At 34.3% G+C, this 27,652-nt stretch overlaps 1 protein-coding gene across 1 annotated transcript; it reads left to right on the forward strand.

Annotated features, from left to right (window-relative positions):
• The first annotated feature begins 1,270 nt into the window (after nucleotides 1–1,270).
• LOC116417879 (40S ribosomal protein S2-like) lies at nucleotides 1,271–9,625 on the forward strand. The gene is made up of 3 exons (XM_031932981.1): nucleotides 1,271–1,325; nucleotides 1,898–2,145; nucleotides 9,182–9,625. The coding sequence occupies exons 1-3, from the start codon at nucleotides 1,271–1,273 to the stop codon at nucleotides 9,377–9,379; spliced, it is 501 nt and encodes a 166-aa protein (XP_031788841.1). The 3' UTR covers nucleotides 9,380–9,625.
• Nucleotides 9,626–27,652: the final 18,027 nt, after the last annotated feature.

Genomic DNA, 27,652 nt, shown 5'->3' on the forward strand with positions numbered 1-27,652 from the left:
ATCTTTTATTATTTTTGTATAGTAACTGCAAGACTAAAAATAGATTTTTCTTTCAGACAACAACAAAAACTTGAACGAGTTGGTACCCAATGGTAAATAATGTATTATATATAAATGTGTATATATATATATATATGTGGTGTGTGCGTGTGTGTGTGCGTGTGTGTCTGTTAAGTGATATTTATACACAGAAAAAGCTGATTATTTCATAATGTACACAATAATAGTAACAGAACTGCCAGCGATTCTTTGTCAGGCAAAAGTTTGGTTTACTTCGGTTTTTTAATCACAGATTATGTTTTTGATAGTACATACTTGTTGTACTATATATGAACAAATCCACGAACGAGTGAATACATTGATGGTCAAAATTGACCGCTGTGATAAAAAGTTATAAAGATTTTAAAAATACGAAAAATCGCCAATTTTCGTAGAAAATCGAAAAATTGGTGATTTTTTGCCATTTTTAAGCCTAGACAACTTTTGACCTAGGCAACCATTTTTAACCCACCAGCCCTCAAATTAATTGTTTTTTTTAATACTTCGATTTTATTCAAACACATTTTTGGATTGTGCCTCGAGACAAAAAGTGGCAATTTTCTGGTTTTCGCTAATTTTCCCCGTGTAAGAGTCCCATAAGAGAATTTTAACTACCCCGAAAAAATTTTGGCAAGCGATCGGCCATGCACGCACGCATTTTCTCATTCCAGATAGCCCAACGAATGAAAAAAAGTTGGTCTGGGCGGTGTGCCCTCGATTTGAAATTTTCATCTTCCAACACCCGAGTTGTTTCCACTCGCTCGTGGATTTTCTCATCTATGTTTTCATGTATCAATAACAAAATAACACACTTGTATAATTCTATAATACTTATTTTATTGTATAAAGCTGATGTCGCTGATGATCAAAATGACAAAAGTGGCTACAACAGAAGAGGTGAATAGACGTATATAAATTATACATAACTTTATATAACTATTTTATATTTAATTGCTTCTCCCTTGGCCTCAAAATATAGTAAAGTCATTTCAAAACATAATAATTTTCTCAATAAAGAAATGTCTTCGATAGATTAATTGGAATAAAAACTATTGCTAATTTTTAGCTTCCTAAAACTATTGATTGTAATTTGCATATAGATTCTTACTATAAAGTGCGTATACATCAATGAGGTATATACAAACACATACACATTCAATAATTCCAATGTATTCTAGGGCGAGGTCGACGCGTTGGTAGATAGGTAAGGAAGCTTACCGAATGCGCCATTATGAACCGGGCCAGAAAGGTCTGGGGGCTGCATTTTGCACTTCTTGCCGACACTGGTAAGTAAATCTTTTATCGACAAGTGACTTTAGACGTTCTACAGGGTAGATGCGCCCAGTATAAAACTACTTAGCGTATTTGACTTTCGATTAGTAAAAGTTGTTCAAACTAGAGGATTTGGTTTTTGTTATATGGGCTACTGTTGTTCTGTTAGGCCGTGTCCTTAATTTTGCGGAATATCCCAAATGAAAGCCACTAATATTCACAATAATTACGATATATACACTGTAATCGTCTTAATAAAATAATGAAATTGTTTGCTTTATATAAAAAAAAAAACGTTGAAGCCGGTTTTCCTTGTTTGTCGTCGATTTCATAACAATTTCCAGCATTTATGGAAATCGATCGCAGTTTTCCTTCGATCTTCTCTCAAAGTATTGCCAGGCTAAACAATGTTATTTTTAACGTCCCACGGAAGGCACCGTCCCGCGCTGGGCTCATCTCCTCTATATTTGCTCAATTTTCTATTTATGACCAACAATTCAAAGAGCAAAAATAATTTCTGCATGTAAACTCACTAGCGGGTTAAATCTGCTACATTTGTCATTTGCTGCATAATTAACTATTTCAGCATCTGGAGATTTAGTACGAGAGTCTCATGGCAACCAAGAGTCGCGCGACGGACGAGGACTTGGAAGAGGTCGTAGCGGAAGAGGATTTGGAAGAGGCCGTGGCGGCAGAGGTGGAGAACGATATCGTGGTGGAAGAGGTGGAGAAAGAAGTCGTGGGGTAAAAAGGAAAAAGGTCGTGGTGGAAGGGGCCGTGATGAAAGAAATGGTGACAATGGAAGGCACAAGAACTCCAATGGATATTGTATATGTAACTTCAATCTCTTTCATATACAGTTCAAGCACAAACCTATTAATCGGGACTAGAGTGAATCATTTTTGAGCAGTGACCTAACAAGTTATTTTTTGTAACACACGCACGATTTCCGCGTTTTTTATACCTAAAAAGCGGCTCTTAAGTGACCTGTCCTCAATCGGCCTGATAAAGCGGGAAAAAAAGGATTTGTCCGCTTTTTAAAAATAATTAAAACATGTATCCGACACATATAAATATAAAGGCTATAGCCGGGTTACTATGGTGAAATGGCCCCCTTGGAAAATGTATATATGTTATATACCATTCGATGGGGGATAAAAAAAAACTCCCATAGCCAAATTTTTAGCTCTCTGCCTAGTGCGCATGCGCAGTAACGTCGATAAACGTGTTTTTTTGATTTTATTTTTTTCTGAAGTCCCTATAGGATAAAAATTTTTTTAAAAATTCACATTGGTGTATTTTTATGTCATGAATAACTGCAATTTTTTTGGGATTACATAACCTCAAATATCGGATCTAAAAAAATTATTAAAGTTTTCAATCGATATTTTGACCCCCTTGTTTTTGAGGTGCAACTTTTTAAGTAGACTTTTTTTGTGTACTTTTTCCCGTTCTTTACGATGGCACTAACGTTTTTTCCTTAAAAATGGTGGCACAACTCGATTTGAGCCAAAAACTGATTTTTTTGCCATTTTTTCACGTTTTTAGCTGGTTATGTTACAATTTAGTTACTAAAGTGACTCCTTTTGAGTAGTTTTGCATATCTTCCCATGAAAACATAATCAAATGAAATATTTTGTTCGCTCCAAGCCGTATTTTTTATATTATCTTACGTTTTCAATGATGGTCTTATCAGAATTGTGATGTCACCTTATTATAAAACTGATGGCTAATGTTATGTTCTTTTTAAACGTTCTGTGATTGGTCGAAAGTATTGTCTCTGTCGCACTTTTTTGTTTATTGTTTATTTTTATTTATAATAAAAGGTTATGCTTGGCCGCGCGGTTGACGCGGCGGCTGCAATGCAGACGATCTGCGTAGTGAATGGTCAATCATAAAATTAAGAATTATCAGGAGCATAAACAAATAAAGTATTTTGATTTCTTAATTAATTAAACGATGCGCAAACCAATGGCCAACATTGTTTTTTTCAAAACTAATTTTTTTTTTTCTTACAATTGGCTATATAAGGGAGAAAGTACAATACGTCCCGTCCCGTCCCGTACCGACCCCGGGACATACCGTCTGAAATAAGTCACTTTTATATTATTGGCTAATTCTGTTCGATAACCCAATCGACGGTACAGAATTAGCCAATCCCGTAAAAACAGCTTATTTCAGACGGTATGTCCCGAGGTCGGTACGGGACGACGGACTCAATTGTACTTTCTCCATAATATACTAATACAAGTGAATGGTGAAAACGCTGTTAGTATAAGTTTATAACTTTTAAAGTAAATTAAAATCTAGCAAATAAAAATTGTTTCGATTTTTCTTTTTACTATTTCGGCTTTTGACTGATAATTGATAGCAATACTAGAAAAAATAATAAAGTAGTTAAGTATTTATTTTCAAATACATTGGAGTTAGTTGGAACCGAAGGCTGACACGGCTACTTTAAATCTTTCTGCTGTTTACTTCAAAACTAACAATCTTGTATATTTAAAGTGAGTACTATATATTTTACATATCTTTTAAAAAAATGAAGATTTAACAAAGTTTTTCAAAAGTTTTGACATCGCAGATTATATGCTTTGATATTAGGGTTATATGTATTTCTAATACATATTACACAATAAATTAATATTTTGTTAAATAACTTCTTTAAAATCAAAACCTATTATTAATATCTAAAATGTTATTTTTATGCCGACACTTTGAGTTTTGAAAAAAATACTGTAACCAACCTACTGATAAATAAAAAATCTCCCATGTATTTATAATAAATACACTTGTATTTTACCGGTATATGCAGAGTAAGACTTATTAATGGGTAGAAAAATAAAATTTTTATTATAAATTCTGTAGTATTAAGAGTAATTGTATCAAAAATAATGACAGATAATATAGTAATATAATAATATGATATAATAATATAATATAATAATATAATAATGTAATAATAATAACAGATAATTATTAGACCTTTTTATACGCTAAATAAAAAAAACATGTTGTGTACGTTATTAAATTCTTGCATAAAATCAAAAGTTTAAACCAACATTAAATTATAAACTGTTTTAGTACTCGCATAAAGATCCGATCTTATCCTAAAACAAAAATAGCAATCAGATTTTAAATCAATAAGCTAACAAAAAAGTAATTAATAAAAATGAATTTTCAATCCTATAGATATAGATATACGTACAATGCATGTAAGGGGAACGAGTCTTTAACTATTTAACTTAACCAATTTAGGCTAATCACATAAAGTAAAATGAGAAATTAGTTAAACATAAAGTTGTTGAAACTATTAACTAAATAAAATTAAGAAGGAAAAACATTTGAATAAAATATGACAATAAACTTTTGCTAGAAACGGATTTGACGATTGATGAGTTGCATGTTTTGATGTAATGCGGTATATTAATTATACAAGTATGATTAAATTGATAAAATATAGAAAGTCTTGAACAATAATTAATTTGTTTATGTATAAAATACTGTCAAATTAATAAAAAATGCACATAAATATCTGCATATGACTATATATGATGTGATTTTTACTATAGTTAATTATTATGAGATGAGAAAAAATATTTGGTTTTACATAAAAACAATACATGAGAAATAATAAAAATGAAAAATAGAACTAATAGGATGCGAACTTATTAATTGTCAATTAACTTTTAAGTTAAAAAAATGTAAAATGAATAAAGTAAACACAAGCTAACCTATGCTTTAAACACATACGTATATGAAACATCATTAAAAACAACATTATTTATTTATTTTAAAATACACTATTATTCATGTCTAGATACAAGAACATATTTTTACAAAAAAACAAATTGAATATAATAATTTCATAGGTTTGTTGATTTTATAAAATCACTAGGTGCAAGCACTTCAATACAGTTTTTATGACAAAAAAAAATTATTTGCTTAAAAAACTTATAAATGAAATACAACTTATTTCACTTTTACTAGGCAATATTATTTTTTTACTTTTCATGTAAAGCTACTGAGAAAACTGGATTATACAAGAACTTAGATTATAATATTTTTGTAATATTTATTATTCATTCTAGTTTTTAATTTAAAAAAAGGCAAACAATTTTTTTAGATTTTTAAAAACTAACTAACAGCATTTTTAAATGTATTGTAAAATATTTATATTTTATTATTTCAGAAGTGATCTTCTTGTCTAATGGTTAAATAAATATGGCATCTAATAGTAATGAAGAGTCAGATAACATCAGGAAACGCGATGATCGAAGATGTGCCATGTGTAATATTTATATTAGAAAATCAATTGGTCGAGAAAAGGAAATCGAATCTGAAGTTGAAATCGAATATGCTAAACAATTATCAAATAAAGATATTTACATCCATGATGTAATTTGTGATTCATGTAGAAAGCGATTAGCCAAATACATATCAAGCTCTAAACCTAAAAAGGTTAATGTTCCAGCAACTGCTTCGTCTCAAGATTCAAATGTTTCTGAATCATTTTCTCAGCTAACTGTCACTTCATCATCTCAGGAAAGTACACAATCATCTGTATACACAATAAAGGAACAAAAAGTACGAGCAACCACGGAATTACTTATTCAAAGGACGATTGCGACACATAAATATTGCTTTGTTTGTGGGTACCAAAAACAGACTAATAATATATTAGTTCCTTTAGAGGCCCGAATTCAAGTTTATAGTAAAATGAATGTTTTTATTCCACATGGCAATAGATGCTGTTGCACACATTTAATTAAAAAAAGATTTTATGAAGATGAACTAAATAAAATTAATATTTTTTCCACTACAAGTACGGTATATATTGATGAATTACTACAATTTTTGAGTCAATTATCAATGAAAGCAGACGAAACTTTATTAGATACAGTAGCTGAATTTTCCATGCCTGAAAAAAAATTGAAAGTTTTTACGGGATTAACGTGGGAAAATATTAATTATCTTAAAGATCAACTCACTTCTCTGAAGAATTCCTGTGTAAGGACAGCGACACAAGCCATTGTCATATTTTTATTCAAAATGCGCTCTGGGAATTCTAACTCGCTCATCTCTACAATATTTGACATTGAAAGCGAACAACAAGTATCTCGTTTTTGTCAATCAGTATTATTATCTTTCGAAAAAGATTTACTACCAAAACACTTTGGATTAGAAAATGTAGACAGAAATGAATTGATTGAAAATCAAACTTCTAATATGGCAAAGAAATTACATCCTGGTAAACAACTTATTTTGATTGCTGATGGTACTTATATAAGGCATGAAAAAAGCTCTAATAACGAGTACCAAAGAAAATCTTATTGAGGCCAAAAAAAAGTTCCTCTGACTAAACCATTTACTATATGTACTACTAATGGTTATGTTGTTGACCAGTTAGGTCCATATCTTGCAAATAAAAATGATGCTACAATACTGATTGAAATATTGGAAGAGAAGCAGAATATTTTACAGAAACTTCTTCGCCAAGGGGACATTTTTATACTGGATAGAGGTTTCAGGGACATTAAACAAAAATTAGAAAATATGGGTTATATTGTTTTGATGCCTGCACTCAAAGGTTCAAAATCTCAACTTTCTACGCAAGAATCAAATGAAACAAGATTCACGACAAAACTGCGATGGGTTGTTGAAGCAGTGCACGGAGTTCAAAAGAAAAAATATAGGTTATTAGATCACAAACTTGATAATACAATGGTGAAAAATACTGGATCTTATTGTAAAATTTCTTGCTACTTAAATAACTTGTTTGGCAAACGCCTAGATTCTGATGAAGACATGCAAGATGAAATATTTAGTGCTATGCAATCTAGAAAAAATGTTGAAAATACATTAGCAGTTTTAGTAGCAGACAAAAGATGGAGTCGTCGGAAACTACCATTTAAAAAATAACTTCGGATGATTTACCAGACTTTCCTGAATTAAGAATAAAAGATTTGAAAATTCTGTTTACAGGAACATATCAGCTTAAACAGACAATATCTTACTTAGCGGAAATGCTTGACGCAGATAATAATTTGAAGATTGGATATTCAAAAGAGACTAACAATATTCTCAAACTTGAAGTTCAATCCAGGCATATTAACAGAAAACAATACAAATGTTTCGTTGAGTATAAACCAAATGGTATTGGTTATTCTAGCATCTTAAGACACTGTTGTGATTGTGCTAACGGTAACCGTACTATAGGATGTTGTGCGCATATTGCTGCCATAATCTATTATCTTTCACATGGAAGATATTTATCAAAAATCATACGACCAGCTGAAATTCTGTGTAAATGTTTCTTAATGATCAAATTGAAGTGTGTATTGATGAAGATAGTGACAATGATGAGTGAATCATTTTTTCTATTGTGAACATTCGTTATTTTTAAAAAGCTACTTGTATACGTTCCATAATTTATTTTAAATAGCCTATGAAGATAATAAATTATACTTTGTACGAATTGAACATACTTAACTTCAATTCCTTTTTACCTGATAATTATTACTGTCAATAGATTTTGAATAATCAATTAAGTAGAGGCAGATAAGCCAAATATGGCCTTTTTAAGACCACAAGACGCCAAAAGTACCCTCAAACGATCGATTTCAAGGCTATGTTTAGCTAAAAACAGGCTTTTTTGCGTGAAAACCCTTGCATTATGACATTTTTAGGTTAGTTTTGGGTTACATGGTACCAAAAATGGCCTTTTTCGGCGTTAAATCACTCAAATGAGGGCATTTTTAGGTTAAAGAGAAAAGCAGACACTGACAGCGGCGATATTCTTTTTATATATAGAGAGAAACCCTTTATTACCTCAAATTCTGATAAGACCATCATTGAAAACGTAAGATAATATAAAAAATACGGCTTGGAGCGAACAAAATATTTCATTTGATTATGTTTTCATGGGAAGATATGCAAAACTACTCAAAAGGAGTCACTTTAGTAACTAAATTGTAACATAACCAGCTAAAAACGTGAAAAAATGGCAAAAAAATCAGTTTTTGGCTCAAATCGAGTTGTGCCACCATTTTTAAGGAAAAAAAGTTAGTGCCATCGTAAAGAACGGGAAAAAGTACACAAAAAAAGTCTACTTAAAAAGTTGCACCTCAAAAACAAGGGGGTCAAAATATCGATTGAAAACTTTAATAATTTTTTTAGATCCGATATTTGAGGTTATGTAATCCCAAAAAAATTGCAGTTATTCATGACATAAAAATACACCAATGTGAATTTTTAAAAAAATTTTTATCCTATAGGGACTTCAGAAAAAAATAAAATCAAAAAAACACGTTTATCGACGTTACTGCGCATGCGCACTAGGCAGAGAGCTAAAAATTTGGCTATGGGAGTTTTTTTTTATCCCCCATCGAATGGTATATAACATATATACATTTTCCAAGGGGGCCATTTCACCATAGTAACCCGGCTATAGCCTTTGTGTATAATATATAGAACTTAATACTTTGAGGTACCGTGTCAAAAAAAAGTCACCTTAGTTTCGCTCATAGTCACAAAAAAACGCGGTAATTAATAAATGCGTTACAAAAATTACGATGTGCACAAAGGCTAAGCAGGCTTTTTGACCTCGTGTGGATATTGCAGTACTCGTCTGCGGCGCGTAAACGCCCTCGCCTTCGGCTCGGTCTACTGGCCGCGACTTGTGCTGCAATCTCCACACTCGGTCTAAAAAAGCCTACTTTACGCTCTTGGTACACAATATACTATTTTGTCCACTTTGGCAAATGAACACGTATTTTGATAAAGTTATACTTACTTAATGATTAACGTATTATAATAGTTGAAGTAAATCAAATGTAATAAGTAAAACTAATAGTAAAAACTGTTTTAGATGGAAACCATCGTCATGATGCTAATAGCCAAAGGAGTACACCAAGCAGCAAAGTTCGAGGTCATCAACCAATGGAGCTCATTAATAAAGAATAAGAATCTGGATCTCTCTCTCTCTAGTCTATTATTTGGAAATTCGCGCAAGACTTCAGCATTCATTTTTTTAAACTACCGAAAGAAATTGTTAGAAAAATTTTGAGATTTGACTTGAGAAAGTGACATACAGTGTATCTTGTAGAAAATAACAGTAAGAACATTATCATTTTCTGCAATCGGTGAAATATTTCTTTATTTAACATTAATTAACGTCTTAAATATACAATGAAATAATTTGGTTTTCATTCACAAATCCGATAGACACTGGCAAAATGCGCGAACATTAGCGCGCATTGAACGAATCCGCACATAATATTATAACTACGTTAACAAGTTTATTTCCCTGTGTTTTTAATGATAATATATATGATAATAATAATGGTAAATAATAGTATTATACATAATGATAATAAATAAAAAAAAACAAATATTCTGACAAAAAAAACGAGAAATCTTATTTTTACTTAAAATCCTCTCTTCTCGAAGTATATACTCTACAAGAGTATAACTTAAGTAAAGCGCGCCTACGCTCCGCCGGTAACATGTATGTCATATCTCACTAAAACCAACATTTGGACCGTCGAACTTTTCTTTAAGCGGCAGTTATGCATTCAGGGCCAGTAAATCAAAAATTCTCGAACACTTTCTGTAACTTTTAAAAGTCACGAAAAGTGTGACCACGCCAGTGTGTCTCAAAATAATTATTGCAGGCCTGTGAGATAAAAAAGTACATGTTAAAAGGGCGACAAAAGAAAAAACACGGGTACTTTTAATTTTGGTTATGCAAAGGATGGCACAGTTCGTTTCTTGATATCTCTGCCATATTTTTCATGGTATTTGTCATGGTCAATGCCCCCTTCCCAGAGTACGATTGTTTATAGGTATTTTACACTAACAAATTGAACTATGACAAAAAAACGTTACATAGGTTTTTTCGTGTTTTTGCTCGTAGAATCGATATCCGCATTCAGTTTTGCAAAATTACAACATTTTGGGTTATTTGTTTAAATAATTTGTTATAAACAATTGTGATCGACAAAAGAAAAATCACGGGTATTTTTTTTTTTGGTTATGCAAAAAATGGCACAGTTCGTTTCTCGATATCTCTGCCAGGTTTTGCCTAGTTTTTAATGGGTTAATTTGTTCACCCCATTTTGTATTTAAATTCAATCTGTATAATATTGCCCGAGATCGTTATAGGATTGCCCCACCTCTGTGGCAATTTTATACATTTGATGCTTTGTTAAAGCTGTAGACGGATTTTTATAGTGGCGGTTAGGGAGCTACTTTAAACCAAGTTTTTGAAATCCAATTATTTGATTTTTTATTTTCACGTAACCGTTTTAAACTATAAATCGTCAAAAAAAAGCGTTCAAGTTAGCCCCCCTCTCCCTATATATTTTTACGACAAAAAGTAATGCGTGGGATATTTAGGCATAATTATTTACTTTTCTGCAAATTTTAAAAAATTTTTCTGATAACAAGGAGGAATTCATAAAAGGGAAATTTCGATTTTCGAACATAGCCGCTTTATTCATGGTCGCCCGATGGCTAACTGGCCCGTGCAGTGATGGGGTCACGATTATTTGGAGGGTCGCTCTAATACCAACTTCAGGGGGCATCGCGGTAAGAGCGATCTGCTTTGTCCCCTAAAGTCAGCCATCGGGCGACCCTGCATCAATTCGAAAATGTTCGAATTACCAGTGGCTGCGCCGATGAATAAGAAAATAAGAAAATCTCAAACTAAAAAACAATAACTCTAAGCACTAAATCTAGTTCCCCAAGACTTGAATATAAAACGCGAATACTAATATATACCATATCTAATCTCATAATCTTATTATTCCGCTCGCTAGCAACCCTTCAACGTGCCGACATATGTAAAAATTTAATATTTTCATCTCTCTGCGTATTAGCTGGTAGGCTTAGGATGTAGTATTTTAATTTTGATTTGTGTGTAGGTTTATGTGCTTAGGATTTAATATTTTCGTTTAGCAACTTTCTATGCCTGGTGTAGGTTTTAGGAGATTTTGGTTTAGTATTTTAATTTTTTTATTTGCATCTCGCTGTGCATAGGGTAGGTAGATTTAAATTTATGGTATATATTAGTATTCGCGTTTTATACTCAAGTCTTGGGTAACTAGATTTGGTGCATAGGGTTCATTTTTTTAGTTTTAGATTGACACTTTCTTATTCATCGGCGCAGCTACCGGTAATTCGAACATTTTCGAATTGATGCAGGGTCGCCCGATGGCTGACTTCAGGGGACAAAGTAAATCGCTCTTTCCTCGATGTCCCCTGAAGTTAGCATTTGAGCGACTCTCCGAATAATCGTGGCCCCAGCACTGCGTCCGTGACACTATTTACTTCTATATTGGTGTTCGGATTTTTCATTATACAAGAAAAAATACTTATCATTACTGTTGGTAAGGTTTTTTGGCTTATTAGAATGTTTTCTGAGCTAAACTATGATTTCCAACAAAAATATTTGTAAAAAAGCCATTTCGTTTCATAATAAACGTGTTTATATATCATTAATGCTCAAAACAGTATCTCTACTTCTTTCTCCAGTGTGTTAGGACCGTTAACTTAGCCGCAAGAAGTGTTAGGACCGTGAAGTTGGCCGCACAGCTTTATACAGATGGAAATTGCTTTCTCAAGAAAATATAATAACATATTACGATATTTAGAATTAAGAGGTTGCCAGTGCATACTCTGCGTTCCGAAACAGTAACAGTAACTAGCTTGCCAGGATAGCCAATGACAAGGTTCAGGTTGTTTTCGGTGTCTTGGTATAAAAATCATTTAAGTACAGTGTCTAGGTGTACAGGGTGGCCGATGACGACGTCTAGGTGGTACGCTCCGTGGTTTTTGGTGTCTAGGTATAAAAATCATTTAAGGGCGGTGTCTAGGTGTACAGGGTAACCGATGACGAGGTCTAGGTAGAGCACTTCGTGGTTTTTGGTGTCTAGGTGTAAAAATCATTTGAACGCGGTGTCTAGGTGAGCAGGGTGGTCGATGACGAGGTCTAAATGGTCCGCTCTGTAGTTTTTTGTGTCTAGCTGTAAAAATCATTCAAGGAAGGTGTTGAGGTGTATAAGGAGGCCGATGACTAGGTCAGGGTAACTCACACCGTGGTTTTTAGTGTCTAGGTGTAGAAATAATTCGAGGGTCGTGTATATCAGAACAATCAGTAATTTTGTTAGTGATAAAAATGATACAAAACAGCTGTGGTCGAAAGGTGCTAAAGATGCTTAGATTTTATTTTTACGACGTCGAATATGAAATACTTAAAAAAATTTACTAAAAAGGATTGAAATCTCTAAAAAAAAATTAACTTTTAAAAAAGTAAAAGGTTAGGTGAGTTTTATATATTCTGCAACTAAATTACAGATAAAAAGAACTGAGATAAATCAAACAAAGTCAAGTTTATTATATTCTTCTCCGAAAAAAATTAATGAATTAGCCCCAACCTCCCTTATTCAATTGATTTAACCATGCAATGCGGCTCCGAATTTAATCTAGCTTCGGTCTTTACAATAAAACTTTTAGTTAAAAAAAAACCTCGATACTGTCTGTAATTTTGTATATGAATATTCCAAACTGATACCATATGATATGTTATATTTTCATATTGTCCAGCACTCTATCTTGCTTCAGGATTCATCAGTTGGTCAATGTATCATACTTATTACCCAAACGAGCCTCAAATTCCTTATTGAACACTCAATATGAATATGATGAGCAGCTCCACAATTGTATAGAAATCAGAAACAATGTGTCAATTGTTTGGTGAACCATGTAGATTTAACGATTCGTTACCATCATACAAAGATATAATAAGAATATACCTTTTGCCAGGGTGACCCAATTTAAACGGGCACCGCTCATAACTCGTCAGGGACAGCCACAATCGAAAAAATGGCAGAGACCAAAGTTGTAGGATATCGAAGGGGCAACCCGATGGTGACCTTGGATTTGACTTTGAACGCGTTTTTCAAGGTCATTTGAAGGTCAACTTTGGTTTTTTAAATAGGAACCCCATTCTTTTATTGCGGGAAAGGAAAGAGCGGTAAATTTTACGTTCAGAATGGTATGTTCGGTTGCGGCACTGAAGGTCATCGCAAGGTCATGCAGCCAGAATGAAACCCCGCCTACGTAATTCCTCTAGCAACGCCAAATTAAAAAAATTGGTAGAGACCAAAGTTGTTGTATAGGGGGGGGGGGGGGAATTGTGACCTCGAATTTGAGCCAGTCCTACAAGGTCATTTCAAGGTCAAATTATTTTTTTTCAAACTTTACTTTTACTTTGTATCCGAGATGAAATCCCTTCTTAGATGTTCTCTGTCCAGCGGCCAAGACGCAAATGAGCCCTCGCTAGCGTCCAAACATAAGTCTCGCTATTCCCCGAATGATCCCTTCCGACGGTTAACTTGCGAATGACTCCTCTAGGTGGTCGCCACCTACCTACCCGAACTCCTGATGTGCGAAAAATAAAAATGGCTCCCGAAATAAGCCTTTTAAAATAAGTCCCGCGCTCAGTCTTGCCACCGCGACTCCGTCGAACCTTCCCCTACGACGCTTAACTCACGAATGATTTTCAAGCAGGCGCCCCGGCCCCGCGCCGTACCTGCCGCCCGAACTTTCGATTTGCAAAAATAAAAATAGCCTCCGAAAATTGTCGAAAGAGTCTCACACTCGGCCTTCCGCCAAAAATATTAACGAAAATTTTTATTAAAAAGCCAATCATCGATACAGAAAAAGATTAAGTAAAACATCGAAGTATTGTAGAAAAACGTCAAAGTTTGATAAAAACGTAAAAAAAATATTAAATGTTTTATTTTTAAAAAATCATAAATTGATAAACCGTAATGCCAAAATATGAATAGAATTTTACAATAAAAAGCCATCGATACAGAAAAAGAAAAAGTAAAACATCGAAGTATAAAGTAAAAAAGTTTTTATATTTATTTTACACACATTTATTATTTGAATCAGAAATAAATTGCATTATGTTTTTTTAAATAACGTCGTTGTTTTTCCATTTAATTGATTCATAAATTATTATTGTTTTAAGTATACATAGATATACATACATACGTATGTTTGTATACATATGCTATATACACACATACATGTAAACACGCATGTTGAAAATACATATGTATAAGCAGAATTATAAAGTTTGTAATACATACCATGTCGTCACACAGATTATACATACAATTACTGGCAACAGTTAATATAATTATTTAGTGATAATTCCACTGTATAAATATTTTAATTCTATTAGAAATATTTTTGCACCAGAAATTGGTAGGTACTTAAATTTTTTGCACTTTTCTATTAGATAAGTAATAATAAACAACCAACAACACTACAAAATGTATGTTCATTATTTAAACTTGTACAATATGTAAGCTGTAAAATATTGTATTTAACACGATAATAATTAATTAATAACATACATATTAATATAAAATATTGCATCTAAAGTTATCTTAATGTAAAAAAATTTTTATCTAACGTAACAGAATATTTATTATTGTTAACAAATGAAGATTGTACTTTTTACATCATTTCATTTAATATTAAAAATAATACGAATATACATTTTCTATTAAAATTTTTGTATTAATGTCTTGTATAAAAAAAGTTCTGCAATACGTAATGAAGGTATTTCTTGAAGAATCAATTTACTTAAAATTAAAAAATGTTTGATATAATTTCAAGTCATAGCGATTATTCTAGAAAATATTGTTTAAGAGCTAAATATTCCGATTAATTACCCATATTTTAAATGTATGTATAAGTTTGATTTCACTTCATAAAATTTAATAAGTTAAAATAAATCTTTTACTAAAATACAATTTTAACTATTTTATAAGTTATCTATTAAAATTTACTTTTAACACTTTTGGAATTACAAAATATTTATTTATTATCTATTTCATAAAAGCTTCCTAATCAATAAATTATTTTATAATAAAAAATTAATAATTACTATTTGCAATTAAATAATTGTTTAAGTAGTTTTTTATTTATTATTTTTTGCAGAAAACAGTCTAAGTTCTAGTAATGCAGTAGAATTTTTAAATTTACTTAGATATTTATCGACTTCAAATACTAATTTAATAATTGAAAATATGTGATTTGAGTCATTTTTTTTATTTTTGTAATATTTATAATCTAAGTAAATATGCCGGACTATAGTCGAAGCGAAATTATTGATATTTTATTGATTTTGGGAGAGTGTCGAAGAAATTATAATGCAGCAGCACAATTATATCGGAGGCGTTTCCCAAACAGAAATCATCATCCATCTCGAAGTACGATCCAGAGAATTGAACAGCGAGAGAGGCGAGGACCTCAAAGATGGTACGCTAAATGATTAAAATCTTTTCTTCTATTTTAAATTTACTACTTCGTTTAAAGTGCAACATTTTACACGCTTTCAGGATCCGGAGTCGAAAAAGTGGGTGCTGTTTGAAAAAAAATAATTTGACCTTGAAATGACCTTGTAGGACTGGCTCAAATTCGAGGTCACAATTCTCCCCCCCCCCCCCCTATACAACAACTTTGGTCTCTACCACTTTTTTTTTAATTTGGCGTTGCTAGAGGAATTACGTAGGCGGGGTTTCATTCTGGCTGCAGGACATTGAGATGACCTTCAGTGCCGCAACCGAACATACCATTCTGAACGTAAAATTTACCGCTCTTTCCATTCCCGTAATAAAAGAATGGGGTTCCTATTTAAAAATCCAAAGTTGACCTTCAAATGACCTTGAAAAACGCGTTCAAGGTCAAATCCAAGGTCACCATCGGGTTGTCCCCTCGATATCCTACAACTTTGGTCTCTACCATTTTTTCGATTGTGGCTGTCCCTGACGAGTTATGAGCGGTGCCCGTTTAAATTGGGTCACCCTGTATAGAGATAATATTAAAACAGATGCGATTAATAAATTTGAGCCTGCTTTTTTATACGTCGCAAAGAAAGTTGTTCATGCCTTGTGTAATCTCTATAATGAACTCAGCATTCCAACACTAAGTCTCAAACGTATCATATATATATATATATATATATATATATATATATATATATATATATATATATATATATATATATATATATATATTAAAAACCGCTGCCAATTCTTCGGCACGTAGCTTCCTTCAACATTATGTATTGCTTTAATATCAAAATAATTTTACTTCATATATATTTCTATAAGTTTTTGTACTTTTTCGTTTGATAGATAAAATTATTTCTAATTAATTGCATAAACATAATCAATTATAATTCTCTCTCTCATTCTTTCGCATAGCTATAAACTGATCTACAAGAGTAATCACCCTCTCTTTTTTACCTGACACTCTATTTACTATCTTATATATTTGTAAACAGGGTGTTAGTTTTATTAGTTGATATATTATCTCTGCCATTATGTTTCATTTTCTCACACACTATAATAAAATATTTTACGTAATCTTTGTAATAATTACACTTTGATGATATCGTTTCCTCACCACCAAGCGGTAGATATCTCGGCGCGTTTTTTTTTTTTTGGAAGGACATGTAACAGTTTTCCTTTCTCAACATTTTTCTATTAACTAAACTAAAATTATTTTCAATATTCTTTTACATTTCCTTAAAACAATGTTTTATATCTCATCATTTAATGAGATAAAATCATGAGATTTCACGTCTTTGACACTGTTACGGTCTTGAGCATTGCCAAAAAGCTGCTTGTTCGGTTACTGGGTTTAGCCTAAAATAAAAATAAAAATGAATCATATGCATTCACGTTGTTTTGGAATGCGAATTTGGCTGCGTGCACGACAATCATGGATTGTTCGGGGCCGCTTTTCCCCTTCCTCGATCAAAGAGCGGAAATAGAAGGGCACGTGGTGAGGAAACAAAAGGTTTTCTCGTGGACGGAAAGCCGCGATTCAATTGTCAAGGGAGCGAACTACGGTTGCCGGGCAAGCGGATGCACAAAAACAAAATTGTTTAGAAAAAAAAGACAGGGTTGCTGGAGAGCGGGAGATGGCGCGAGTCAGCCGAGTGCCAAGCTTGAGCGAAAAAGCACTTACTTGTATAACATTCATTATAATAAATCTTCCTCAATAAAGTTTTATTTCCTTATCAGTCTCGATTAATAATCTCGTGCACATTGCTCGATTTGCGAGCTACATTTTGGTGCCGAAACCCGGGACAGTTTTGTGTTCCATTTATTTTTTTTCTTTTTTGCGCCGAGAAGTTTATCCAGAAGAAGGTTAGAATGGCGGCTTCAGGTCGCCGCCACCGACCTTTAGACAACGTTCCAGAGAACGTAGCAATGGGCCCAGGAGATCCAGGAGTTGTGCCTGCTGCGATCGAAAACGATGCTGCTCAAAGAGATGCATCGCCTCCACATCAGGATCGCTGTGCTGCAACGGGTGCGCGTAATCGTGTGCCAGCCGCACCTCAACAACATGTTGCGGCAGTAGGCGATGCTGCCGCGCCGCCTCCTCGTCGACGAGCACCAGCGGCTGCGCGTAATCGCGCGCCGCTCGCGCCTCTTGCAGCTGCGGCAGTAGGCGATGCTGTTGCGCCGCCTCCACGTCGACGAGCACCAGCGGGTGGGCGCAACCGTGTGCCGCCCGCGCCTCTCGCAGCTGCAGCAGTGAACAATGCTGATGCAGCGCCTCTACATCGACGAACGCCGGTGGGTGCACGAAATCGCGCGCCACCAGCACCTCCTCCAGTTGCAGTCGCAGAAGGGGCTGCTGTACCTGCTGCACCGCCTTCTCATCGTCGGGCTCCAGCAGGTACACGTAATCACGTTCTGCCTGCGCCTCAGCGTGCAGACGTACTTCGCAACAAACAGAAGAATCGTCCATGTTTGCGGAGCCAACTACAACGATCAGCTGCAGCTATTAGTGAGCGATATCGTGCTAAGCGTCGTCAAAGAAACAAGTCAGTAGGTGATCGATTAGCTAAACGACCGCGTTTTAATTGCGATTTTTCTGATGAAAGTTCTTCGAGTCTTGATGTTGACAATAGTTTACATAGACCCTTCTTTAACAGAAATCAATTCGAGCCTCGTGTTGGAAATTTCAATTTGTTAAATAATGAAATCAATGATAATTATTTTAGAGTTGCCAATGGTATGAATAATCGCGCGCATAGTACCTCTTATAATAATCCCTTAACGAATAAAAACTGTAACCACTCGAGCGAGTACGTAATAGAGAGATTTGCTAAAGCATTGGAAAACACATGTTTACAGTCAAATCAAAGTAATCTTAATTCTAGGTTATTGCACAGAATGTCTACGAGCAAAGTTTTGCCTACTTTCTCAGGAGACCCGCTCGAGTGGACGAGATTTAAAAAAGCCTTCGAAGTTTCCACATCCTTAGGAAAATACTCAGATAGCGAAAATTTGATGCGTTTAGGTGAAGCGTTAAAAGGTAACGCTCGAGAAGCAGCTAGATCATTATTCGTAGCAGGAAACAATACGGAGGATATTATGAAAACTTTAGAAATGCGTTTTGGCAATTCGAGGCTAATATTGAATAATATTATTTTAGAAATTAAAAATCTGCCGAGTATTAATTCCAAAAAGATAAGCATCATCGAATTTGCGACGCGTTTGAGAAATGCAGTGCTAGCGATTAAGTCGTTTGACAATCACTCGGGTTATTTGAGTAGTCCGGATTTATCAAACGAGTTGATTAGAAAGTTGCCTGACGCGATGATTTCGAATTACGTAAGATTCGTCAAAGCGCAAGGATATGAAAGATCTGATTTAGAAAAGATTTCTGATTTTATTTTTGAAGAAGCAGAATTAAACATTGCTGCTGGTATATTTCCGACTTCATCGAGTGAGACAACGAATGAAGCGTCCGATTCGTCCACAAAGAAACCTCGTAATCCACAGAAAATTGTATGTGCGCTAAATGTAAACGAGGGTTCTAATAATGCATTGGAACAACCATCTGGTAATTGCGAGCACTGTGGTCGCAAAAATCATAAAATTTATACGTGCCGTGATTTTATGAAAGCTCCTGTTTCGCAGCGTTGGAAAGTAGTAAAATCAAATCGATTGTGTTTTAGATGTCTCGAGAAGGGTCATTCCAGGGATGAATGTGTTAAGGAGTCATGCAAACATTGCGCGCGCAAGCATCACGAATTATTACATTTTCATGGACAAAAGAATTCTAACAGTAGAGTAGAAAATTCACAAAAAAATGATTTAGTACCAGTTAGTACTGCAACAGAGCCCGTTTTATCTACTCTAAATATGTCATTATGACTAGAGCAACGTGTTTTACTCAAAATGATTGAAATAACAGTGATAGGTACACATTCGAGCAAAATGATTTACGCACTATTAGATGAAGGTTCTACGGTAACGATAATCAACTCAATAATTATTAACGAGATAGGAGGAGAAAGGTCGCGCTACGTATCTCTCGCAGGCGTAGGATCTGAAAAATCTATTGCAGTTATAAACCAAAAGGTTAATATTAAAATTCAAAATGATTACGACACGTATTCCTTAGCGAGTGTTTAGTAATTGACGACCTTGCACTTCCCATGCAACATGTATCTTCAGAGATCGCGGAGTTATGTAGTAAACGCGCAAAGGTTCCGATATGCGATTATAACGCAGTACCAGTTTTGTTGATCGGACAGGATAATTGTAAATTAATATTAACCTCAGAATTTCGAGAAGTTATCGGGAAAAATCAAGTCGTTTCGCGATGTGAATTAGGATGGGTTGTACACGGACATTACAAAACTTCCGAATTTTCAAGGCGCGTCAATTGTGTAAATAAACTAAATCAATGCGATGAAATTATATCACGAGACAATACGTTAGATAGACTTGTTAAAGCGTATTTTGATATCGATGCAGTCGGATTAATAAACAATTCAATTCAGTCAACAGCAGATGAACAGGCTTTAAAAATTTTAGAAGAAACAAGCCGCTATATCGAGAACGCGTGGGAAGTTGGTCTATTGTGGAAAGGAGAAAGCGTAAATCTTCCGAATAGCCGTGTGACAGTATTACGTCGTTTGCAGTTATTAGAGCGAAAATTAGACAGAGACAAAGACTATGGGGAAAAATATTATCGAGAGATGGATAGACTATTTGAAAACGGATTTGCAAAAAAACTAACGGACGAGATAGACAATGTAGAATTTGGTACTTACCGCATTTCGGAGTATTGAATATTAATAAACCAGGAAAAGTACGCCTCGTTTTCGACACAGCAGCTACAACAGCTAACATCAGTCTAAACGGGCTTTTACTCGCGGGTCCAAATTTTTTAAACGTGCTACCAGGAGTATTAATGCGATTTAGACAATTTGCAGTTGCTATCAAAGGAGATCTTAAAGATATGTTCTTAAAGATTAAAATCAATAAAATAGATCAAAATGCTCAGCGGTTTCTTTGGCGAGGCAGGAGTAGAACCGAAAAACCGCAGGAATACGTTATGACGACTGTCTTGTTCGGAGCGAAATCTTCACCATGCACAGCTTTACATATTAAAAATAAAAACGCCGCGTTGTATGCTTCAAAATACCCGTCCACAGTAAGGAGTTTAATCGAAAACTGCTATATGGACGACTACTTGGATAGTTGCGAGACCGTCGATGAAGCAGAATCACGGGTTAAAAAAGCCATAGAAATAAATGCGAATGCAGGATAGATTATGCATAGCTGGTCGAGTAACTATAAATCGGTGCTGCATAACAATAATATTAATTGTGATTCCGATCAATTAATTAAAACAGGCACTGAGATTCAAAGTGGGGAGAAAGTTTTAGGGTTAAAATGGCTAGACGTATCTGACGAGTTATCGTTTAACATCAATTTATCGAGAATACCTATCGATCTACATAAAGGAGTAAGAAAGCCAACAAAACGCGAATTTTTATCCGTGATAATGTCGGTTTTCGATTCCCTTGGATTAATAACACCTTTCACTATAAGATCGCGTATTCTAATGCAAAACGTTTGGAGCAGTGGAATAACTTGGGACGCGGAATTACATGACACCGAATTTGTACAGTGGAAACAATGGCTATGCGAATTGAAGGAAGTTGTTGAATGTAAAGTTGACCGATGTTATCAGTTAAAAAATAATCAAGCTAATTCAGCTGAATTACACGTGTTTAGTGACGCAAGTTCTAAAGCCTGTACTGCTGTAGCTTATTGGCGCTTCAAATTAAGCGAAGATCGGTATCATGTTTCCATAATCATGGCAAAAAGTCGCGTCGTGCCCTTAAAAGGAGAGACAATCCCTCGATTAGAGCTACAAGCTGCCGTAATAGCCGTTCGTCTTGCCAAATTAATTGCCGAAGAACATCGGTTTGTAATAACGAAAAGAGTATTTTGGTGCGATTCAAAAATAGTATTGTATTGGATTAAACGCGATCTGAAAGATTTCAAAGTTTTTGTCGCAAATCGTCTGTCAGAAATACGCGAAAAGTCTAGCGCTTCCGAGTGGAGATGGATTCATTCAGCGGAAAATCCAGCCGATGATGGTACTAGGTTAACAGGTCAAACTTTAAAAAGTACAAGTAGATGGTTTCTTAGACCTAATTTTTTACGCGAGAAAGAAACGTTTTGGCCGGCAGATGAATTTCATTCGGAGAATCTAGATCAAAATGTAAACTTAGAGCATAAAAAATCCGTTGTAGAAGTATACACTGTAGTAAACAAAACTCGAATAATTGACTTATCAAGATTTTCTTTATGGACGCGATTGATATCTACAACAACGCGGATTTATGAAGCAGTAGATATTTGGAAAAATCAAGCACGAACACCATTACAACGCTATTTGTTAGCAGAGGAAACGTGCATAAAAATAAGTCAGTTGAATTCGTTCGAAAAAGAGATAAACGCGTTGAAAAACAAAGATAAATTGCCAAAAGATAGTCGCATTTTAACGTTAAACGTGTATCTAGACGAGTGTGGGTTGCTACGTTCTAACAGTCGAATTATAAAATTAAAAGCTGTCGAGATTAATACAAAACCCCTTGTTTTAGACGCTAGCGAATCAGGCACACAATTGTTGATCAAATATTACCATGGAAAATATTACCACGCGAGCCATAAAACGGCCGAGAACGAACTGCGTCAAAGGTATTGGGTAGTAGGGTTGCGAAACAAATTAAGAAGTTTAGTAGCAAAATGTGCAATTTGCAGAATGCAGCGGGGACGTCCGAGCAATCCGATAATGTCTGCGCTTCCCGAATGTAGACTTGCTTATTATGAGCGACCATTCAGATACTGTGGCCTAGACTATTTCGGACCTATGACTGTGAAAATCGGTAGAAGAAGGGAAAAAAGGTGGGGCGCGATTTTTAGTTGGATGTCCACTCGCGCAGTTCATCTCGAGCTTGCGCATTCCCTTAGTGCGGGTTCCGCAATTATGGCATTAAGACGATTCACAGCGCGTAGAGGAACACCGTCTAAAATGTATTGCGACAACGGGACGAATTTCAGAGGAATGAGTCTAGAACCAGCTCGTGAGATTCGTGAAATCAACCGTGAAAAGTTACAGGAATACGCAAATAGAAACAAAATTGATTGGATTTTTAATCCACCGACCGCGTCGCACATGGGAGGTGCATGGGAAAGACTTATAAGATCAGTTAAAACTGCGTTAGCTGTAATATTAAAAGAGCAAGCTCCTAAAGAAGAGACATTGCTAACGATACTCGCTGAGGTAGAACATGCTATAAATTCGCGAACCTTGACTCAATTATCAGTAGATCCGCGCGACCAAGAAGCCCTGACTCCGAATCACTTCCTTCTCGGATTCTCCTCGGAACAAATACGCATAAATAGATCTGATGTTCAAAGTACTTGCCCTAGAAAGCAGTGGCAAATCGCGCAAAAGTTTGCTGATGCTTTTTGGAAAAGGTGGCTAAAAGAGTATGTTCCTACATTGATTCCAAGGAGTAAGTGGCATGAAAATGACGAATCGATAAAGGTAAATGATATTGTTTTAATTTTAGACGATAACGTCGAACGGAATCAATGGAGAAAAAGCGTAGTCACGCGAGTTTTACCTGGATCTGACGGACAAATTAGAATAGCGGAAGAACGTACAGCCAATAACATTTTACTCAGACCGACTAGAAAATTAATTAAATTTGCGGCGTAGTTAAGAGTACAACGTTCTAGACCTTTTTACGGGGGGAGGATGTTACGGTCTCGAGCATTGCCAAAAAGCTGCTTGTTCGGTTACTGGGTTTAGCCTAAAATAAAAAGAAAAATGAATCATATGCAGTCACGTTGTTTTGGAATGCGAATTTGGCTGCGTGCACGACAATCATGGATTGTTCGGGGCCGCTTTTCCCCTTCCTCGATCAAAGATCGGAAATAGAAGGGCACGTGGCGAGGAAACAAAAGGTTTTCTCGCGGACGGAAAGCCGCGATTCAATTGTTAAGGGAGCGAACTACGGTTGCCGGGCAAGCGGATGTAGAAAAACAAAATTGTTTAGAAAAAAAAGACAGGGTTGCTGGAGAGCGGGAGATGGTGCGAGTCAGTCGAGTGCCAAGCTTGAGCGAAAAAGCACTTACTTGTATAACATTCATTATAATCAATCTTCCTCAATAAAGTTTTATTTCCTTATCAGTCTCGATTAATAATCTCGTGCGCATTGCTCGATTTGCGAGCTACAGACACGAAGAGCATTAAATTTCAATAGTTGCCGCGAAGAATATGAGATTTCACATTTTCGCCACAAAAACTAACGGATTTCACGTTTTTGCCACGAAGCCTAACAAATTTCAGATTCTGATAAAATCTATGAACATCAAAGTGCATACAATAAAATCTAAAAAGGGTTCAAATGAATAATAAAATAGTGATCGAAAAATCGCCATGAAAAAACACACATGCGTAACTGAAAATCTTGTTTTTAACGAATTGGTAAAACAGAAAAACAGAAAAAAACGAGCCTAGGTATAGATTAAAATCCATTCAATAGAAGCTGAGATCGAAGCGATGCAGTTTTCAGTTATATAGAATTTACAGGGTGAGAAAATAAAATTTTGAAGCTTATTATCTTTGAAAATAACTGTTTTCATAAACAACCCAAACATAGGGATCGAAGTGCTAAACAATGCTAACTAAATCCAAAATTTAAACTTGATTATTGTCTTTTTACTCCAGTTATCGCGTCCCATAGAAAAAAGACTTTTTTCAGTTTTTGATGTTTTTCTCCGGATCTGCTTTATAAAATGACTTAAAATTAAAGTAATATATAGTTATAATTACCTTCAATAATCATATAATTTTTTAAAAAGATTCAACATTTACTTTTCGAGTTATAACGGTTTCAAAAAATTGCACTTTATGGTGTATAATAAATGAACGACGAACGATAATATAAATTCTCCGCGGTAAAAAGATAGGTAATTTTATTGTCTTTCATGTGTATATTAAGCAATTTACTTTTATAAACTTTTTCAATAACTTTATTGTAAAATACTGGATTCTCAAAACTAAAAAATCGCTATAAAAGAAAACGCGCCTACAAAATGTAAAACGGACTGTTTTACCCATCATGTTATAGTAAAAACGAAGAAAATGAGAGTTGGTGGATTAAAATCCACTGAGTAGAAGCTGAGATACAGATGTCTACGAACACACACACACACACACATCCGTACGGACATTTTCTAAAAACACTATTTTTCGACTAAAAATGCATCAAAACACACTTCCTACATGTTTTTACACAAACTCAAAAATGTACTATTACAAGGCTTCCTTAGGAAGGAAGCAAAACATATCATTAAAAGTACGTTTCGCTCAAATGAGAAATAAGAAAATTAGACAAATCTGAAAATGTTAGAAATAAAGGTCTACGCTTTTCGATATTTCTGCTTTTTAGTGTAAAATGGTTATTACTGATGATTGTTCATGTTCTCCGATAAATAAAGTGCCTCTTAAAATGCAGTCTTTTTTGTCTGATCAAAGAACAACAAGACTTATGAATAATAGCACTATGAATACTAATCGCGAAATTCTTGCATTTAGAGGTCGAGATAACCAAAAAATCAAGTGGCGCGGTAGCGCCACGAAGGCGAGTTAGAAAAGCCTGCGGCGACCGCGACACTGTTTACTTCTATATTGGGTTTTCAAATTTTCAATTCAATAAATACAAATATTTACATTATTGTATCTAAATTTTTTTGACATAAAATCATATTTGTATGCTAAACTATGATTTTCAATCGATATATTGCCAAAAAAGCAGCTGTTTTACAATAAACAAGCATGTCTCAACAAAAATGCTAAAATCCGTTTGGGATTCTAATATTTTGCGACAGAACAATCAGTGTTTTTAAGTTAATGATAAAAGTGTTACAAAAAGAACATGTCAAAAGGTGCTTTAGAAGCTTACATTTTATTTTTAGGACAAATATGAAATACGCAAAATAATTTACTTTAAAGGACTGAAATCTATAAAAAAATTGACTTTTAAAAAAGTAAAAGGTTAGGCGAGTTTGATATATTCCGCAACGGAATTACAGATAAAAAAGAACTGAGATCAATCAAACAAAGTCAAATTAATTATATTTAATTATAATAAAACAAAAAATTGTTCTGTTCAATTAAGCGCTTAATTAACTTAGAGTTTAGTTATATGTTAATCCATTAGAAACAACTCTTGAGATACTTACTACGTAACTTGCCATGCCTGTTTTATTTTGTTTTCTGGTAAACTTAAATTTTCTTTTTATGTATTAGAACGTAATACAGACATCATAAGTACAATAAATAATTATTTGTAAGACTCGCGCAGCCCGTCCTACTATCTAGTACGATCTTTACAAGAGAGAGAAAAAGAGTTCTATATGACTTTTCGGGGACATCATATATTACTGATAAATTATCAGTAACTGGAATTTATTTTGATGGTCATCGGGATAGAACGCTCTGTCAAGAAATAAAGGACAATAAATTGTATCGTAGCACTGTAACGGAAGATCATTATTCGTTATTTATGGAACCTGCTTAACAGTTTCTAGGACATATGACTCCTCCTGCGAGTAATGCCATCACTATTAGCGAAATATTACATAATTACTTGTTGTACAAACTACCTGGGAAACTAGAAAAACTCTGTGTAGTCGGTTGTGACGATACCCCTGTTAATACTGGAACTAATGATGGGATAACACGCCTCTTAGAACAAAAAATGAAGCGCCCACTACAATGGACTATATGTTTTCTTTATTTCAATGAACTGCCATTTAGACATTTTTTTTTAAAACATTGATGGTCGCATGAGTGGCCCGACAATGTATACTGGACCTATCAGAAGGAAACTAAATGAGTGTAAAAGTCTTCCCATTGTATCATTTTTAAAAATCGTGGTTGAAGATGATTTACTCATTATTGATTGTAAAATTTTAAGTAAAGACCAACAGTATCATCTTTGTTACTACGCCATAAAATCAGGAACATGCTCACAAAACCTTGCAAATCGTAATCTAGTCGTTCTTTATTTGTCTCATTAGCTGACTACGGCAAACAGAATTCTCAGATTGTATATGGTAACAGCTTCACCAACACTGTCGTTGCAAGAAATAGTGAAATATCTGATGAAAGTTTATATACCATTTTGGTTCATCGTGAAAGCTAAACCATCGATAAAAGACGAAGCAAGGCATTTCTATAAATTTATATAGCTTACAAGATATTTATCAAATATTTATTGCTCCAGTTATTCATAGGAATGCATACTTCGCCCATGTTGAGAATATACTCATAAGTATGTTATCTGATGATAGAATTGCCGTAAGACTGGAAGCAATACAAAAATTATTACATGCGCGATTAGTAAATATCAATAGTACTGTGCGTCCTTTTCGTGCACCTCATTTACAGTTGACGGCAAATGATTATTTCAATATGATTGATTGAAATACAACATTTGTAACTCCTTCACCAGTATTATCAAGTATTTTGTCACATAAAATTTCAACAAATCATTGAAATGGGACTTTTTTGACTTTCCTAGTCACACTTAAGCAGTGGAAAGAATCGTAAAATTAGTGACTAAAGCATCTTCCAAAGTATTTGGAGAAGAAAATAGAGATGGCTTTATTAAATGTACGTTATATTCAAGAAAAATGATGCCAGAGAATAATACAAAAAAAACTATCAAAACCTGTTTAATTCTTCTGTAGAACAGAATTAAAAAAGAAGTTTATTCATCTAAGATCTTATGACAGTTATATTATTATTGCAATAATTGTTCAATATTGTAAAAAATATATGAAAAATATGCAGCCCTTTAACATAATGTTACAACTCATTATATAACAATAAAGTGTAATAATAATAAGAA

The sequence above is a fragment of the Nasonia vitripennis genome (assembly GCF_009193385.2).
Source record: "Nasonia vitripennis strain AsymCx chromosome 5 unlocalized genomic scaffold, Nvit_psr_1.1 chr5_random0004, whole genome shotgun sequence".
NCBI classification, from domain to species: domain Eukaryota; kingdom Metazoa; phylum Arthropoda; class Insecta; order Hymenoptera; family Pteromalidae; genus Nasonia; species Nasonia vitripennis.